General features: G+C 38.4%; 1 protein-coding gene across 4 annotated transcripts in view; it reads right to left on the bottom strand.

The window, feature by feature from the left end:
* Positions 1-1,638: 1,638 nt before the first annotated feature.
* The window catches only part of chchd3a (coiled-coil-helix-coiled-coil-helix domain containing 3a), a 55,116-nt gene continuing 39,436 nt past the window's right edge, over positions 1,639-17,318 (bottom strand). Inside the window, exons 9-10 of one of the 4 annotated variants that reach the window (XM_057324163.1) lie at positions 10,241-10,376; positions 1,639-3,881 (exon numbers count right to left, since the gene is read on the bottom strand). In XM_057324163.1, coding sequence (XP_057180146.1) covers positions 3,858-3,881; positions 10,241-10,376 — 160 coding nt within the window. In that variant the 3' untranslated portion in view covers positions 1,639-3,857. The remainder of the gene's footprint in view (positions 3,882-10,240; positions 10,377-17,318) is intronic. The other 3 variants (XM_057324164.1, XM_057324165.1, XM_057324166.1) reach the window with 3 other exon arrangements.

Below are 17,318 nucleotides of genomic sequence, written 5' to 3' on the forward strand. Positions count from 1 at the left end.
AATTAGCGGCACGATGCAGCACAATAGAAGATGATCAGAACATATTTGTTAAATGTAAAAATCACTTCAAAAAATATTTTAAGTTAAATGAAATTGGCTGATGATATAATGACATAGATCTGACAAAAAAAAAATTGCATTTCATAAAACTTATGAAGTTGAAATTGGATAAATTATTTTGATGAGATCAAGTAAGGGATAAAATGTCTTAACTTACTCAGCACATTAATTCTTACAGTGTTCTTTATTATGTAGCTTAATAGAGCTGGATTTCGGACCAATGATATTTCACAGTGGGCGGGACTACCCACTGCCATGCTGTAGAAACAGAAAAAAGCAGCTTTAAGAATGAGCTGTTACTTAAGGTCAAGGCTCTTTAAGACAATAATTCACATTTACAAGACTCAGTGTGTACACACATGTATACAGACCAACATTTACAAAATAGCTGTGAAAACTGCTCCTGTTTTCTTACCTGTAAAGGCAGGAAAAGATGAAATTCACTTCCCTCTGGTGATCACAAATCACATTTTTTTTATTAAACAATCTCTCAAACCTACTTATGTTCTCTCTCTCCTTTTACCTGGGCAAAGTTAACGATACATCAATTTATGCATTATTTAGCCAAATTCAATTAATCCAACATGCCCCATTTTTGGCTGAATTACATTAGCAACAATCAAATTGAATGTTTCAGCCATATTTAACAGGTCAATTAAAATAACCTTTTGGCCAAATGGAAAAGCAAAGGACCTCCTAAACGTTTCAGGAGACAAATGACCAGAATCGCTATCATATACAGTGTAGCTCTCCATGAACAGCAGAGTCAGAGGATGAAAACATTATTTTTCAACTGTTGATCCAAATGAATAATTATTCTAAGATGGCGTCTTAGCTAGCGGCTCTTTGGTGAGGAGACATTGTGGAGCATAGAGATAGAGGAGGAAGATAAAGAGAGAAAGTCTGCAGTTTATAAATTATTTGGAGAGAGTGTTAGAGGATATAGCTTGTTAATGAATAGAGCCATCAGACTAGCAGAGCCCATAGACAAGCGTGCCATCTGCCTTCCCATTAAAATAATGAACTGAGAGTCGCCCCACGGCAGGACCGGTGTGCTGCAGGTACATCAAACAGGAGGAGTATTTTATACCAGAACATGCCAACAAGTCCCGCCTCCTAACTTCCTATTGGTCAGAGAAATGCCATGCCTTCCACTTAAAGGAACAGTTCACCAATAAATGTTAATTCTGTCTTCATTTACTCACTCTCAAGTTGTGCCAAATCTGTAAAAAAATCTTTGTTCTGATAAACACAGAGAAAGATATTTGGTAGAATGCTAGAACCCAAACAGTTATTGGCTACCCTTGACAACCATAGTAGTAAAAACTGCTTTATAAATTTTGTTTTTCTGTTGAAAACAAAAGAAGATATTTTGAAGAATGTAAGAAAGCACACAGTTCTAGGGCACTTTTATCTACCATTGTAATGTTTCCTACTATTGTAGTCAATGGTGGCCAAGAACTGTTTGGTTGCAAGCTTTCTCAGGGTTCAACAGAACAAAAAAAATTATACAAACTTGGAACAACTCGAAACAGTATTAAACACAGATTTTTTAATTTTAATGTACTCGTTCAATAATATATTTTTATTTTGTTACATACTGCAGCTTTTACACAGAAAAGAAAAATGTGTCTGTCAAACCACTACATTGAGTCTTTAAGGTATTACAAGTAAACTGCAAAGGTGCTTCAGCAGCTGTCATTCCCATAATGCCAAGCGTTGGTTTGGAAGGAATTAGAGAACCTGAGAGAATTCCATAATCCCCCTGTGAGAAACTCTTCGATTACAGCCGGCAGAAACATTCACACACCGCACAAACAGGAACAATAAGACAAGCTATCAGAAAGAGAAGAAAAGAGGAAAACAGCCGATAAAGTTGAGAGGACTTAGGAGTTTCTTCCCCTAGCTGCTCTGAGAGAAGATGAGAGGTAGATCTGCCCTGAGAGGAATACTCTTTACAGAATGAAGATTAACCTCTGATTGCTGAGAGGCAATGATGGAGAAACCCTGGAGTTTTGAGAGACGAGTAGAATCTGTGGGCGTGATGTCAGTGGAAAAACGAAAAAGACGAAGAATTGTATCCATTAAAAATCATCTTTGATCATTAAAATGACACATTTACATATATAAAGATAGACTTTTTAAATAAGTTCTTCATGTTTTTAAATACCTTGAATGCAACTCCACATTTGCGTTAGGAGCCTAGGGATTCATGAATATGCAAATTAGTCTCCGCCTCCAGTCAAATCACACCAGCTCGTACTACCTGATCCACTCAGTCAACTGTGACATGATTGGTTTCAACATATTTGTGGCGTAGAAAACTGTTTTTATGAGATTGTCATTGGCTAACTGCTGTTTTAAGGAGAAAATACTCAGTTATGGTATTGAATGATTATTTCCACATGGTTTGTCTTAAAGAATTAAAAAAAAAAAAAACAAACAACGTTAAAATTTTTATAGGACATAGATACCAAAATAGGACAGTGTCCCACGGACAGCAATTACAACCCATTTTACTTCTATAACGTGTCACAGTTTAGTAAGTCTGCAATTTCCATATACACAATACCAAGTGGTCTTATGTATCAGTTGAGTCATTGCGTTATCCATTTTGCATGCCGTCTGGAGTCAAGAGATGAAGAAGATTGTATGTTTGTGTTTCTGAACCATCAGTGCACGGGGACTGATCTGGCATGGTGAAGAGTTCTCATGGCTGGCAACTTTAGAAAAGCGTGTGTGCGCGTAAAAGGGATTTTAGCCTGAAAGTGAAGAGGCATTTTCACTCCTCTCAAGAACTACTGGAGCGACACTGCATAGCCTGACGGATAAATTTAAAATGGTGCGAAGAATGAAAGAGAGGAAAGAGATATAAGAGAGAGAGAGAGGCTACGCTTTAGGATGCAAACGTGCTTTTACTCTCAAATACTCTCATTCTTGGTAGCATCTGCTCTCTCTCTCTCTTCATTTATCTCTGTGCATTAAAAATGCTTTTCATGAAACCCTAATCTACTATGACTACGAACAGCATCAATGCATTAAAAACATGCATCTTTTTTAACAAGACAATAAAAGGACACGGGCTGAAGTGGTTCAGGGTTTCATAGTTTAATTCTTCAAAGCAGATCAGAGGCTCGGACCGAACGCCTCGTGTGAACGACAACACAAAACAAATCAAGTGGATTATGAACGGTACGCACAAAAACACAATGAACAGCTTGAAGATGTGTCAAGTGCAATGAGGAGTGTGGTGGAGAATTGTGATTGGCTACCAGGGTAGAGGCAAAAATGGTGAATGATGATACGTCAGTGTTCAAAGGCAAACCGACCAAATCTAGACCCAACTTTGATTTCAAAGCTACTGGATTGGAGTTCTGAGATTGTTGTGGTTGGGTCAAGCTTGGGCTAGCGTGATCAACTCAATGTGCTTCTACAGTTTCTCGCGTTGTGTATCAGCCTAGGTAAACCATGATGAGATGTTTGCTTTTTGGTTCAGTGTCTAGAACATTCGGTTCCACCTACAATCACCAGTGCTTATTGGGCTGGACTGCACGGTGCCCATTCTGTTCTGTCCATTAATGCCCATTTTCTCCATTTCTGTAGAAAGGAGAAACAGCAGGAGGGAAGGTAAAAGTGGAGGGAAAGGGTGGTGGAAAAGAGAAAGGTCTGAGGGTGTGTCTCATTTTACTGCTCTTGTGAATCAGGTGCGCCTCTGGATGGTGTCTTTCCTTGGCAACAGTCGATAAACGGTGAGATCATGGATACACGCGGGTCTCCCTCGCTTCCTGCTCTGAAACTTAACCTCCAGTCCTTAACTTCTCCTAGAAAGAGACAAAATATGTGTTAGGGACAAAATGGACCTGCATACAAATACACGAGGAGACGGCTCAAATAGACACAGAGTGAATTGCAAGAGAGTATGTTTGTGAGAGAAACAAAGTAGAGACAGATAGGTGAAAAGCAAACCACATGGCAAACCACAGAGGACGCAAAAAGCCCCAACACACGCCTGAACGTAAACATACGGTTCTTTATTCCTGTCAATACGCATCTCTCACAGGCTACTTCACCCGATAACAGGAAATGGAATCTCTGGAGGAGGGGTGAGGCAGGGAGAAAGAGAGAGAGAGAGTATGGAAGAGAATGTAAAGAGGGGAAGAGACGGCTGTTATGGAAGAAAACATCAAAGAGTATGTATCCTTATTTGAACTCATATTAAGGCATGTGTACAGTAAATAATAGAGGTCAAAAATCTTGCAATTGTGACCTTGTGTGGGGTCACCAGAAACGCAGATGAGGTCGCAGAAGAAGTCTATTGACTGTATCTTATTCACAGAATATTTCAACTCTCATTTAGAGGTCAGATTGATAGTCTGGGTCAAAAGTGAACGGACACCTAAAATCGAGCTTTACTTTTTCAGTGAATTCAATATATATCTTTGTTCAATCATATTTTATTCTTACATTTTTGGGATTTATGCAGTAATTATGATCTTTTTTCATTAAATATAATATTTTTTTCTGTTTCCATGCATTTTCTATGGTGGTCAGGAATAAACATGTGACTTTTAAAAGAACCACACATTATTTAGTACTTTTATTTTGTTTGTTTCCCATTCGTTTCTTTTTTTTAACCAAAGACCAAACCCCTCCCAAAAAAGTGTGCCTTTTTAGGACCATTTAACCTATTCAAATCATGTCCATGACTCACGTAGCAAGTGTCCTAAATCAAGTTTCGTACCACACTGATAAAGTAAAAAAAGCAACAAAGAAAGAGAAACATAGGGTGTATTATGTTCTTTTGAGTACATGTTTTGCATAGACATACATAGTATATCGCTGCTGTCCTTCTGAAACCTCTTATCTCCATATTTCTTGATTTTTTGCCATAAATCATTATTATTAGTCACCCTTTATGTTTGTCACTGGGTTTTTCAAACATCTAACCAATAAAAAGTATTAAAAGTGCTATTCAACTTTGACAACACAGTTTGCATTAATTGAAAAAGCTCAAGAGTTTTTTTTCCCATTTCCTGAAAAACAGCTCATTTGGACATACAAGGTTTCAGAAGGAATGTTTTGTGCTTAAATATGATGTAAAAAGAAGGCTACATGGTAAGATGGACATAAAGGTTAACTGTATAATAATAACCTTGCTGCCTCAAAAGGTGCACATCTCAAAACTACTGTATAACTGGTCACTTTGAATTTATTTATACTTATGTATTTATTTATAACCCTAACCTCTCTTGACCACACAAGACACAACAGAACAGAGCCAAATTCTGTATAAAAAAATTATCTAGGAAATATGTCCCGACCAACACAATGAACTTACACATTTTTCATCTCTCTCATACACTCAAAGCTCAAATGAATAATACATTATAACACTCCAAATAAGTTTAAGACGAGAAAAAGACACTTAAACAGGTGGTTGCATTTGTCCCAACCCTCTAAAGCAGTGGTTCTCAAACTTTTTCGTTGTAAGGCCCCCTTTGTGTTAAGTGCATCGCTTTGCGGCCCCCCATATAAAGACGTATAATCTTAAACTTAGAATTTTTATTAAACCAAAAACATTCAGTTATACAATGCTGGAACCTCAATTCTTTTGGTTGGTGGTGTCATTTTTCTGATGTTTGATTGCATAAAATCGATGATAAATTTCTATATTTCATAAAATGCCACAAAATCTGTGGCCCCCCTGGATCCATCTTGGGGCCCCCAGTTTGAGAACCACTGCTCTAAAGCACACAGATGCTCCTCCAGCAAAATGTCATGGCACAAACACTTGCACCACTCCCAAACTCTTCCGCTCTTTCCTAGGAAGACAGTAGAGAAAAACGAGAGAAGGTGAAGAACGCTTGACCACGTGTTAAGAATAAGAAAGAGCGAGATCGCTGGTGATAAAGTAGTATTGGTGCCTTGAGAGGAAGAGGGTGAATGCTTTATCTCCACGCTCAGGGTACTATCGGCTTGAGCACTTGTACCGCAGTTACTGCTTCCCAAAGTGATGGAAGAACGAGAAGAAGGTCACAGCCAAATATTATCAGTCCAGGATAGATAAACCATGGAGTAATTATGTTCACAAAGCCTCAGCCATGACCGATCACTGTCATTACCCTTTCCACCGGTGATTGTGTATCGAGGGAACTCATTCTTCTTTGCTCTTTAGCTATGGTGACCACTGATTAGATCCATACTATCTAGATAGCTTCAATAAGAGGTGTTAATACAAATTATACATGGTGGCTTGATCCAGTCTTCCTTCTTTGTCAAGCATGTGGATAAGATCCTGCGGGACGTTCTGATCCAGACAGACAAGCCAGGGCTGGAGGACAAATGATGATTGTAAATGTAGACAAACGGTGAAAAACCGTAGGGCTGATAGATGTGGCAGTGCTGGAAAGCACAGGGAACTGATGAAAAACCTCAAGAGTATGTGGCAGGTCAAAGCCATTGTAGTTCTGGTGGTCAATTGATTAAACAGAAGAGACAAAGATCTGGAGACCTCAGTCAATGTCCAAGGACAGCGGTTCTTCACTGGTGTGTCGCATAACAACATTTAAAGGGATAGTTCACCCAAAAGTGAAAATTCTGTCATCATTCATGCACCCTTTGTCATTTTAAATCTTGTATGACTTTTATTCTTACGCAGAACACAAAAGAAGATATTTGAAAGAATGTTGGTAACCGAACAACGGCGGTCCCCATTGACTTGCATTGACTTTGTGTCCATACAGTAGAAGTGAAGGGGTACCGCTGTTGTTTGGTTACCGACATTCTTAAAAATATCTTCTTTATGTTTTGTAAGAAAGTCATACAGGTAAATGATAACAGAATTTTTAGGTGAACTTTCCCTTTAAAAGTAAATGCAAGCACGATGATAAAGACAATAAATAGAAACACGATGCTATTATTTTGTTTCTGCAGCAACAAACATTTATAGTGATTGGTGTTGATTGATTCATAAACAAATTGCTCTTATGATTCAAAAATACTCAAACTAGTTATTGGTTTAACTCAGACGGAGTAAACCTATTAACATTTTTCCCATTTACAAAGATAATTTGGTATTAATAGTATTTGAAAAGGCTTATCATACAGCTCTCTAGAATACTCAACTCTGATTGGTCAGCTGCAACATTTACTCACTGCGAGTCATCTTGACCAAACTGATTAAACCAAATTGCATGTTTGCCTTGTTTGAACTTGGTGTCTTGGCTTAAAGGCGCTTTGTGTAGGGGTCCTGACCACCCTGCCGGGGTTTACAAAGCGATAACAACCATCTGGATGTATATTATGACTTACTTATTCCTAAAAATGTAACACAGTATTGGTGTAAACACAGTATAAAATTGCGTAAAAATATGTGACTGAGAGAAAATGACCACCCACAAATAAGAATGAGGAGAGAGTTCTTCTAAAGTGGTACTTCAGTGACTAAAAAATGAAAAACATATATACAGTACATACATATTTATATTGCCTAAATTTGTTGTGTGAAGATCTCCCACAATTCTAACCCATATACACATAAACATTGTTAAGCAGTTCTGTTATCTTGCTGTTGTTTTTTGTGTTGTGTTCCTGTGTGACTAATAAAAGTTTATTACACAGGTAAGCCCTGATCCTCACAGCACAGTCAATAAAATCATAAAATACCCTACGCCGTCATTAGAATCCATATTAAATTGACAAAACATTACGAGTAAGTACAGTACAGTCCTAAGTATGCATGAACGTGCATATAAACAAACACCAATGCAGCAACATTAGAAATGCTAAATAAGTTACATGTAACTTTGGCGCAAGATAAGAATGAATAAAACATATCTTTATTTACATGATGTATTGCCTAAGTGGCGGAGAATTCACAGCAGAGCTTTAATACTTATGCCCCAGAGAGCAATATTCTTTCTCTTTCGCCCTCGCTCCCGAAACTGTGCTGCTGTAAAAATCTAATGGAAAGCCCCATCTGAATATAAATTGTGTTTGTCTGGAATTGCTGGAGTGATTTTCAAAATTTTGCCTATTTCAGGATCAGGAGCAGGGACGTTGCGGCAGGGATTGTGGGACGGTGTATTTAAATGACACAACCCTTGTTCCCTCTTACTTCATTTAACACACACTTAGGACCAAGAACAGCAGCTGTCAGCTGGTATTATGGAAATGAGTCTTTCGTCTGAGCCTACAATGTTATTACAGGGATCGCAAGTATGGCGGGGCTGGTTCACTGGGTCTTGATGCTGTGGGTTAAAGCGGAGCTGTGGAAGCTAATTCATGTGATGGGCTTTTGGAGAAACGGTATAACACGCACATACAAACATGCAAAGTCTAATACACACTAGAATGTTATTTCTACACAACACTTAAAAAGGGACATTTCACTTAAAAATTATGGCTCTCAAACAATTAATCGTGATTACTTGCATCCAGAATAAAAGTTTGTGTTATAATTAGGGCTGTCAATAGATTACATTTTCATTTTAAAAAATCACACACGTATAGTGAAATTAAACATACACTATTTATTTTGTTTAACATGTTTATTTTAGTGCTGTCAATCGATTAGAACTAACTAACTAATCACACACAGCATTTATGTTTTTAAATATACTTTTACATTCTAATAATTTCACATTTTATCTCCAAATTAATGTAGAAACAACACATTTCTTTAACAGCATCATTTTATGAATGAAACCAACATTCTAATATTGTTGGCTTTGCAACTGATGTATTTCTTAAATATATCATTTTTTTTCTACAAATCAAACCCATTATAAAAAGTGTGCTAAGAGAAATAAATAAATAAAGTTCTCAAACACTTTAGTCTTTACTGCTAAATAAATGAAATACAGTAGAATCCTCATTAAAGCTACAAAATCACATTGATTTCTTCTTCTCTTTCGTTCATTGATTAACATTAGTGACAGGAGTCACATCATCACTTTTAAGAACGCGGCCCCTTTAAGAGCTGCTGCTCTAAGCAGGTGTAATGCGTCTCCTATTTTCACTACTTATGCATTCATTTAAAACTTTATTTAACTCGTTGAAGACTGCTTGCGAAACTACTAGACAAAATGTGCTCTCTGGCATAATCTTGTGTGTTTTTCTTCATTCAAGCATGAATACTGGTGCGCAGTCTGACAGATTTTGACGCAGCCTTAACAGGACCGCTGTCGCGTTGCGTTGAGCGTGTTCCACAGCCAGAAGCTGTCAATCTATACTGGACGTGCCAATACAACGCGCCTAAATAGTTTAAAGGCCTTTATAAGAACAAGAGCATGATTATATAATGTAACGCTTAGACAATGAAGACAGAAAAAATGGATGTTGCGTTAATGGCGTTAAATACTTTTAATGCGTTAATCTAACAAATTTTATCGCATGCGTTAACACGTTAACGTTGACAGCCCTAGTTATAATATATGTCTCTGAACTGTGCAAATTTTGTATAAACACATACATGTATATTTATTTAAATTAGCCAATAATCTTAATTATATATAAATGTTTATTAATTATTATATTTGATATTTCTCTTAAATATATGCATGCATGTCTATGTTTTTATAAATCCAAAATAATAAGCACAGTGCACATATATTTTGTAAACACGAACTTTTACTCTGGATGCGATTAATCGCGGTTAGTTGTTTCACGGCCTTATTACAAATGACATTTTTTGTCATTTGGTCCCCCTTACGTTTTTCCAAACAAGTTTATTTTCTGGAACAGCCTTGACAGCCTTAATCCCCATTCACATTTACTAAATGGATATATATATAAAAATATAATATATAACTTTTTTGTTGTCATTTGGAACAATAAAAGTTAGTATGAAACATCTGCATAGACTCGAGACTTGTTTTGACACAAAAAATAGATTCAACAATTTGCTTAATGATATTTGTAAATTAATTAAACTACACTGTAAAAAAATGCTGAGTTATGTTCAACCCAGCGTTGGGTCAAAAAAGGACAAACCCAACTGTTTGGTTAAAACAACCCAGCCTTTTGGGTCAAAACAGCCCAGCAAAAGTTTTTTTGTAACCCAACGATTGAGTTTGTTCATTTTTTACCCAACGCTGGGTTGAAAATAACCAAACACTTTTAGTGTGCGATTTGTCTTTTTCTACTAGTAAGTAAAGTAGGTATGCAGATACACACTCACCTGTTTAGCATTGTTGACACACTGGAGGTAACGTGAGGCTATGTTGGAACACTGCAAAGTCTTTCCAGCATTTTCCCTGTAGCACTTCAAAATCTCACCCTGAAGGTCACTGCACACCGGACTAATTTCATATCGCCTGAGACAGAGACAAAACAAGCAAGGGGAAAAAGTCAAAGTGCAGAAAAAATCAGTAAATAAATGTGTCCATCCATCATAATTACATCCATCAAATTTTTAATAAACTAATCCAGTGGCAGTGACAAAGAGCTGTTAAATGATGTTCTTGCTGTGTTTTCTCAAGTAAACATCAGATCAATCGCTAATCAATAATGGAATTGATCTGTACAGAATTACTTTGCAGGATAATTGCACATTGAAACACAGTGCAGGTCTAATGAGGTGCTGCTTCACAACATATCAGCTGAAGAGACCTTCAACCGTCCGAAGACCCTGACACACGCACACACTATGGTAACCTCGAATGTCTACCCAAGTGAGTTTTTCAAAAACAACCCAAAAATAACCAAACTGTGACCCAGACAGCATAGAGTTTCCTGACCGGCTGCCTGCTGGATTTCACAACACCTTACAGATCCCGATCAACAACTCAAGGTCACAAAAACACCAAATTTCAACCAAAAAAACATTTTGTCGGAAGGACACCAAATATGCAAATGAGAAGATCCCTCAATTCTCATGAAATCTCAGGCCCAGCGAGTCCAAAAAATGACATCCCCAGGGGATTAAAACACACACAAAACTCTTCATTTGACAGAAGTGACCTTTGGGACAGAAAGAGGCAAAGAAAGGATTGGGGCGGGAGGGAGATGTTATCCTGCTCTATTCAGGGAGACACTCTTTTTTTAGATCAGACGCGGTTTAATCCGCTGCATCATTCATATTAGAGGCTCTGAAGGGCAGATGAACGGAGGAATGAATGGACGGCTGCTGTCAGTCACCAGTCTCAAGTCTTTGGGTCCCGGATGGACCGGGGATTCTCTCTCACGTTTCTTATCCCTCCTTTTCTCTATCTATGCATTCGTTCCTCAGTCTATACGCTAAAATACACACAGCTGGTGTCTATGACCCCCCCTTTTAGGCTTGTGATGTAAAACTGAACAAAATAAGCAAAAGGAAACATAATAAGAGTTGAGAAATATAAGACGGAAAGCCTTTTTAGCAAAAAGCTACAGCACTATAGGGAAAATAGATTTATTTCAAAGAAGCAGAGCACCACCTTCTCTCTCTCTCTCTCTCTCTCTCTCTCTCTCCATCCACAGATCAAGCAGCAGAAAGCAGGACAGCTCTATAATATCATAGGTGTGTGTATATTTATTTATGTCTCTGTGTAAATCCCTCAGTAAAGCTGCAATGGATTTTGGTGGAAGAGAAGTAGATGTGGGTCATAAATCACAGCGTGTAGGCGCTCGGATGAATGTGACACGGAGGGCTGAGAGAGTCACACAGATATGAGAAGCTTTATCACGAGAGAGACGGAAAAATGCATATGTAACTTCTGTATTTAAAGTAAACTTACTGTTTTCTAAGCCATCCCCCTCTCTTACATTGGTTGGATGAACAGGAATCTCCACACCAGAATCATTGGTTGAGCAAATGTTAAAGTTAGGGTATTAGAGACCTACTTTTAGCCTATGAATGGCATACAAATAGTACACTTAAAATATCTTAAAGTCATAAGGATGATTAAAAAGAATGTCTAGTGTCTAAACAAAGCCTAAAATGACCACTTCAAGAAAAAAGCTAGTAGTAATTGATGTATTTAATAATTAAAGCTGTGTTTTATTAAAACAATGCAAAAATGAAAAAGCAACATAAGAATGGCCGTCTGATGCTTACAGTCAGACGCAAGCATACAAAAAGACACAAACGAATCAAATAGAAAATGCCTTTTAAAGAAAAGAGACTCGCATCAAAAATATACCATCGAAAGAATATTCAGAATACTGTTTTCGACAAAACTACAAAACTCAATGTGGAAAACAAATGTGGAATGTTCCTTGTATTCAAAACTGAATAAAATTAGGAAGAACAAAATTATAATTTATATTCTTGTATTCATCATGGAGACTAGTTCAACCTTATAGAGTATACATGTAAAAATGTAACATTTTTTATAAGTTTTCAAATGTTTCATTTACACAACAACAGCGTTTTGAGTGCCTGAAAAAGAAAACCTTTGAAAACGGGTTGCGAAGTGTAAGTTTTCAAAATCAATATTGTTTTTGTATAAACAACAAAAACGCAAATTTGTGAAAACGGCGATTCTTTACAAAATGACATTGTCGACTGCATTAACATGAAGTCATGGCCAGTAAGAAATATTTCTGACTAGTAAATGTTCTCAACATGGCTGAAACCCAGCAGATGTGAAAAAAGTAAATTCTGGGCCCTGATTTTAACAAAGACAACGTCACACACATCAACAGAGGAAAAAATGCATTTAAGCAGGAACAGTTCTAATAAAACAGCGAGGCTGTAAAGAAAAAGCAGAAAATGACAGAAAGGACAGAGAGAAATGATCCTCAATCCCGAAACCTTTCTTTTCACCCTACACTAGCAAATGAAGGACTTCATACAGGTGTGCCGGTCTGTGGGGGATTCACTGGACAAAACTGTTCAGGTGCAATAGCGCATGGACAAACGGCTCTCCACCGAGCAGAATAGGACCACAGAGCCCAGACAAAAGACACAAAGACGCCCCAAAGTGCTGTATTCAGCTTATTAAAATACCACCACATTTCTCAAACAGTCTTAATTCTATTAAATCAAGACTAATGAACTATCGGCCCGCCAGCGCTGTGTATTTAACTTCATGTTTTACGGTCGTCCTAGCTGAACCGGGATCACGCTTTTAATAGACAACATGTGACTATCTGTCATCATTTACAAGCACTCCCGGTCCAGTGAGGTTAAGAGGTTAAGCGTGCACTTCTAAAAAAAACCCACATGTATGTTCATTTAGAAGCTGACGGGCTGTGTGACGGGCAGACAGAAATCAAAACAAATGAAGCTGTTATGAAGAAAAATGACAAACGCTCATTTTCATCGGTTTTAAAACGGGATCCATCAGTTCCAATAAGAAGCCACGGGCTTTGATACAAACTCACGCCATCTTATTACCTGCTGGAATGGAAGGAACAGAGAATTTGGAAAGAAGAGAGGTTTTGGATGGAAAAGAGGTCAGATATGAGGGTGAACAAAACTGAATATCTAACAACCAATCACAGCCTCAGCGTTATCCATATCTTGAGTTCTTAATAACAAAGCAACGGCTGGTTGAGAGCAATGTTCTTCAACGTCTATTTTTAACCTTCATCTCTAACCCCTATTCCTAACACCCTGCCTGAAATTGTAATTCCAACCCCGAATCCCAATCCCCAATCCTTAAACCATGATCTAATCCCCAGACGTTTCAACCCTAACCTCAAACCCAAAGGGCAATAATGATGATAGAAATGACGTTGTAGACTCCCAACAAAATGTCTAAAGCTAATTTAAATCATTTTCATAAAGGATCCATCAGTTCCACTAAAGGAAAGACAAAAGGAGAATCCACAGGCTCTGGTACAACCTCATGCCATCCCATTACCAACCAGAACAGAAGGAAGAGAATTAGAAATGGAGAGAGGCTCTAGATGTTCCGAGCAGAGGTCAGATTCGTGGACGAGAAAGGCACGGAGAAAACATAAAGATGGGGAGCGGGGTGGAGGGTAGATAAGAGAATGATGTATAGGTAATCCTAGTTGCAGTTGCAGATGGAACAGAGGTAAAAGTGGTCTGGCTACAGTCTGGAGAGCCACTTTAGGGTTGATGAGACTTTGATAACCTGTAGCAGACGGGCTGTAACTTTAAGTGTGTGTGTTGGTTCTGCTCTCGCTCAGCGGCCGTTTACTCTATGTTGATATTCTCGGCTGCTAAACCGTCTACTGACCTCTTTTAAAACAGAACACTTGGCTTAAATATTATGGCCGCTCGACTGCCGTTCACTTACATTTCGCTGTAATAGCTATAATTGTGTTGGCTAAGACAGGTCAAGCTGTACTTCAATAGGCAGTCAAACTTCATGGCCTCTTAAATGGAGTTATTTCTTTATAGAAGCCAATTACAGAGCGAGATCATGCTGTGTATGAGGGGCTTTTCCAAAGAGACGTGAGCGAGAACGTTTTCCAAGTCTTGTGGAGAAACACAAAGTCTTGTAGAAGTGACAATGCAGGGCAATGATACTTACAGTAACATGAATTTCTGCAGATCTATGGCGAAAGCAAACATCGATCCTCAAGGGGGGATCGAGGTACCTCTATATGTCATTATGCCATTTGTGATGTGTTTCGTGTATGCGTTCGTATACAAATTGAGCTGGTGTAGCTAGCATTTGCATACATGATTTAACGCAGACCTCGGTGGGTCGTAGTGGTATTGCAGGGGGCCTTAAGCAGAGCCATTGAGAGAGAGAGAGTTGCGTCAACTCCGTTGACTCCAATGGAACAGTTTTTTCACAGCAATGGCGGTTCATGGAGCCTCTCAATAGTTCCCGGAAGTTACTAGTAACGCATGGAGCTGCGGCTAAACAGACCGCTTGTGATGAACTTTTAACCCATTTAAAGACGCAAGTCATTTAAGGAATAAAAAAATGTAAGAAATAAAGCATTTAAAGAGAAAATATTACTTCCTGGAACTATCTGAAGGCTCCATGAAGCACGTTGACACGTGGAAATTTTGAACTGCCGTTGTCGCGACTCTCTCTCTCTCAACGGCTCTGGGCATAAGCCAAATCAAAAATGTAAAATGTAAACTGACTTTTTCCCTTCTGTTACACTTTGATACCATTTGTAAATAGTATGTAGTATTACGGATAACAAATACAATATTATTGTCATCTTCTTGTCACCTGAATAGGATTAGCAGATTTTTTGGTAGCACAGATGAAAAAATACTGTAGTATACTATAGCATTAACTACAGTATAGTATAATTACTGTAGAAGCTATAGTATTCTGTAGTATTAAATATAGAAGATTGAGACGCTAAAGTAGACTTTACTATTTACTATAGTAAGCCCTAAATAGCACTGGTAGTATGTAGTCTTACTACAGTTGACTATAGTAAATACTACAGTAAACTAAAGTATTTTTTAATGTGGAAGTGCTCATAATTTACATGAAACCCTTACAAACTGGACTACTTTGTATATGTAACTACCAAGAAAAAAGTATGGACGCCTTGGAGCTTTTGATATGTCTTTGGGTGGCTTTACCCCTCTGATATTTAACCCTTTAGTCTGATAAGCTAACATCCGTTCACAATCTGGGTTGAACTATTCCTCAACAGCGTAATGAAAGTCATGTGATTTTTTGGTGTTGTGGAGTTAAACTAACAAGTGGCATTTGACCCGAACGGGACATGTTAATGGGAGATAAACTAAACTGGACAAGCAGAGACATCCAAAGCCATTCAAAAGAGAGATGGGAGAACGTACAAGAGGTCAATGCAGTGAAGCCTTTACGTGTCTCTTTTGTCACACCAAGTACGGCAGCCCCCCAGGGACACATGACAAACACACAGACTGCATGCTTCAACATAGCAACGCGAGACTGAGAGAAAGGTCAACACTGACAGGTGGCTAAAGGCGACATCACACTCTTACACTCAAAGCAATCATCTGTGATTTATCCAGCTTCCACCGTTACGCATCTTGACAGACCGTGTGTGTGCATATGTCGGCGAGAGTAACAGGTGTCTGGTCAACGTCTTTTTTCCTAGTTGTGGAACAACATTCTTATCCAACAAAATCGGAGGGTACTGATTGGTTAATTGGAATGTAGTTGATTCACGGAAATCTTGGTAAGTCGGATGTGTATTTTTATAATCAGACATTGCCAATCAAGTCTTTCTGCAACCTTGAAAATGAAGACGTTGAAACGACAGCCTTATTCAACCTCAAGCATAAAGATAATCGTATCGAACTCGTGTTAATTCCATCAATTATGCAGATTTGGACTTCCATATTTATCTCTGGGGCAGTTTCAACTTTCAGGAAATCAAAAGGCTCTCAAAACATACTTAATTTGTATTACTCAACCCATTTCCAGATATGATCTTATCTCCTGTTCTCCCTTCGGAGGGTGAATATTATTCTAATATCCACTCGGGAAACGCAATATAGATATCAAAAGTCTTTCTAATGTACGACGGAAACATCCCCGTGCTATTTAAAACACACCTGTGACCCATCATTCATCAAACACAAACTTTCTTTCCATCTTTCTCTCTCGCAAGCATGCATTTAAACCCGATTAGCCGTCGGTAGGGCTTATGGCTCTCTGGCTACTTGTGTAACGCCAGACCCTGAATACATTTCATTACATCCTAAAAAAACTCTAACACGCTCCTCCCTCCACCCCGTAATCCAATCACAGCGCGGCTAATGCACCTCTCTAATGCAATCAGCCAATGGGAGCATTCACTGCGGCCCCACTGGTCACATGACACCCCGGCGCAAGCCTGTGCGGAGAACCATGTCAGGCTAATGCTATTTTAATGCATTTCCTAATGCAATTTAGCATGAGCTAGACAACCTCCCCCCTCCCGACTCCGATTCTGCCCCAGTGGACATCACAAATCAATTTCTGACATTTCTAAAGAGACGATGATCCCTGTGTTGGCACTGAGGAAGGAGGGATAATGATAGTCTAATGTGATTTGTGAGCCAAGGCTAATCCTGAAACAGGCTAGTCTCTGCTCACTTCCCCTTTACCAACATGCATTACTATTGGGGCTAATAGGCCACATTAAGATATATGGAGCCAAAATGTCCTATAATTGTGATCCTCTTCAGTTACAAGTTTCCAGCGATGTCTAATGGCCAAGACTGTGTCCACTTTCATGACACTTGTGCCATGATCAAGTTCTCCTGGGAAAGTTTGTATATACGAGTAGCGAAGAAGTAATTATTACACTTTAATCAAGTTTCGGTTAAAAAATTATTTCCTATTTAATTTCTCTCTTAGTGAAGCTGCGCACACACCGCCATCAGCTTTGTCGCTGTGTGTCTTTTTTTA

The sequence above is a fragment of the Triplophysa rosa genome, linkage group LG24 (assembly GCF_024868665.1).
Source record: "Triplophysa rosa linkage group LG24, Trosa_1v2, whole genome shotgun sequence".
NCBI lineage: Eukaryota > Metazoa > Chordata > Actinopteri > Cypriniformes > Nemacheilidae > Triplophysa > Triplophysa rosa.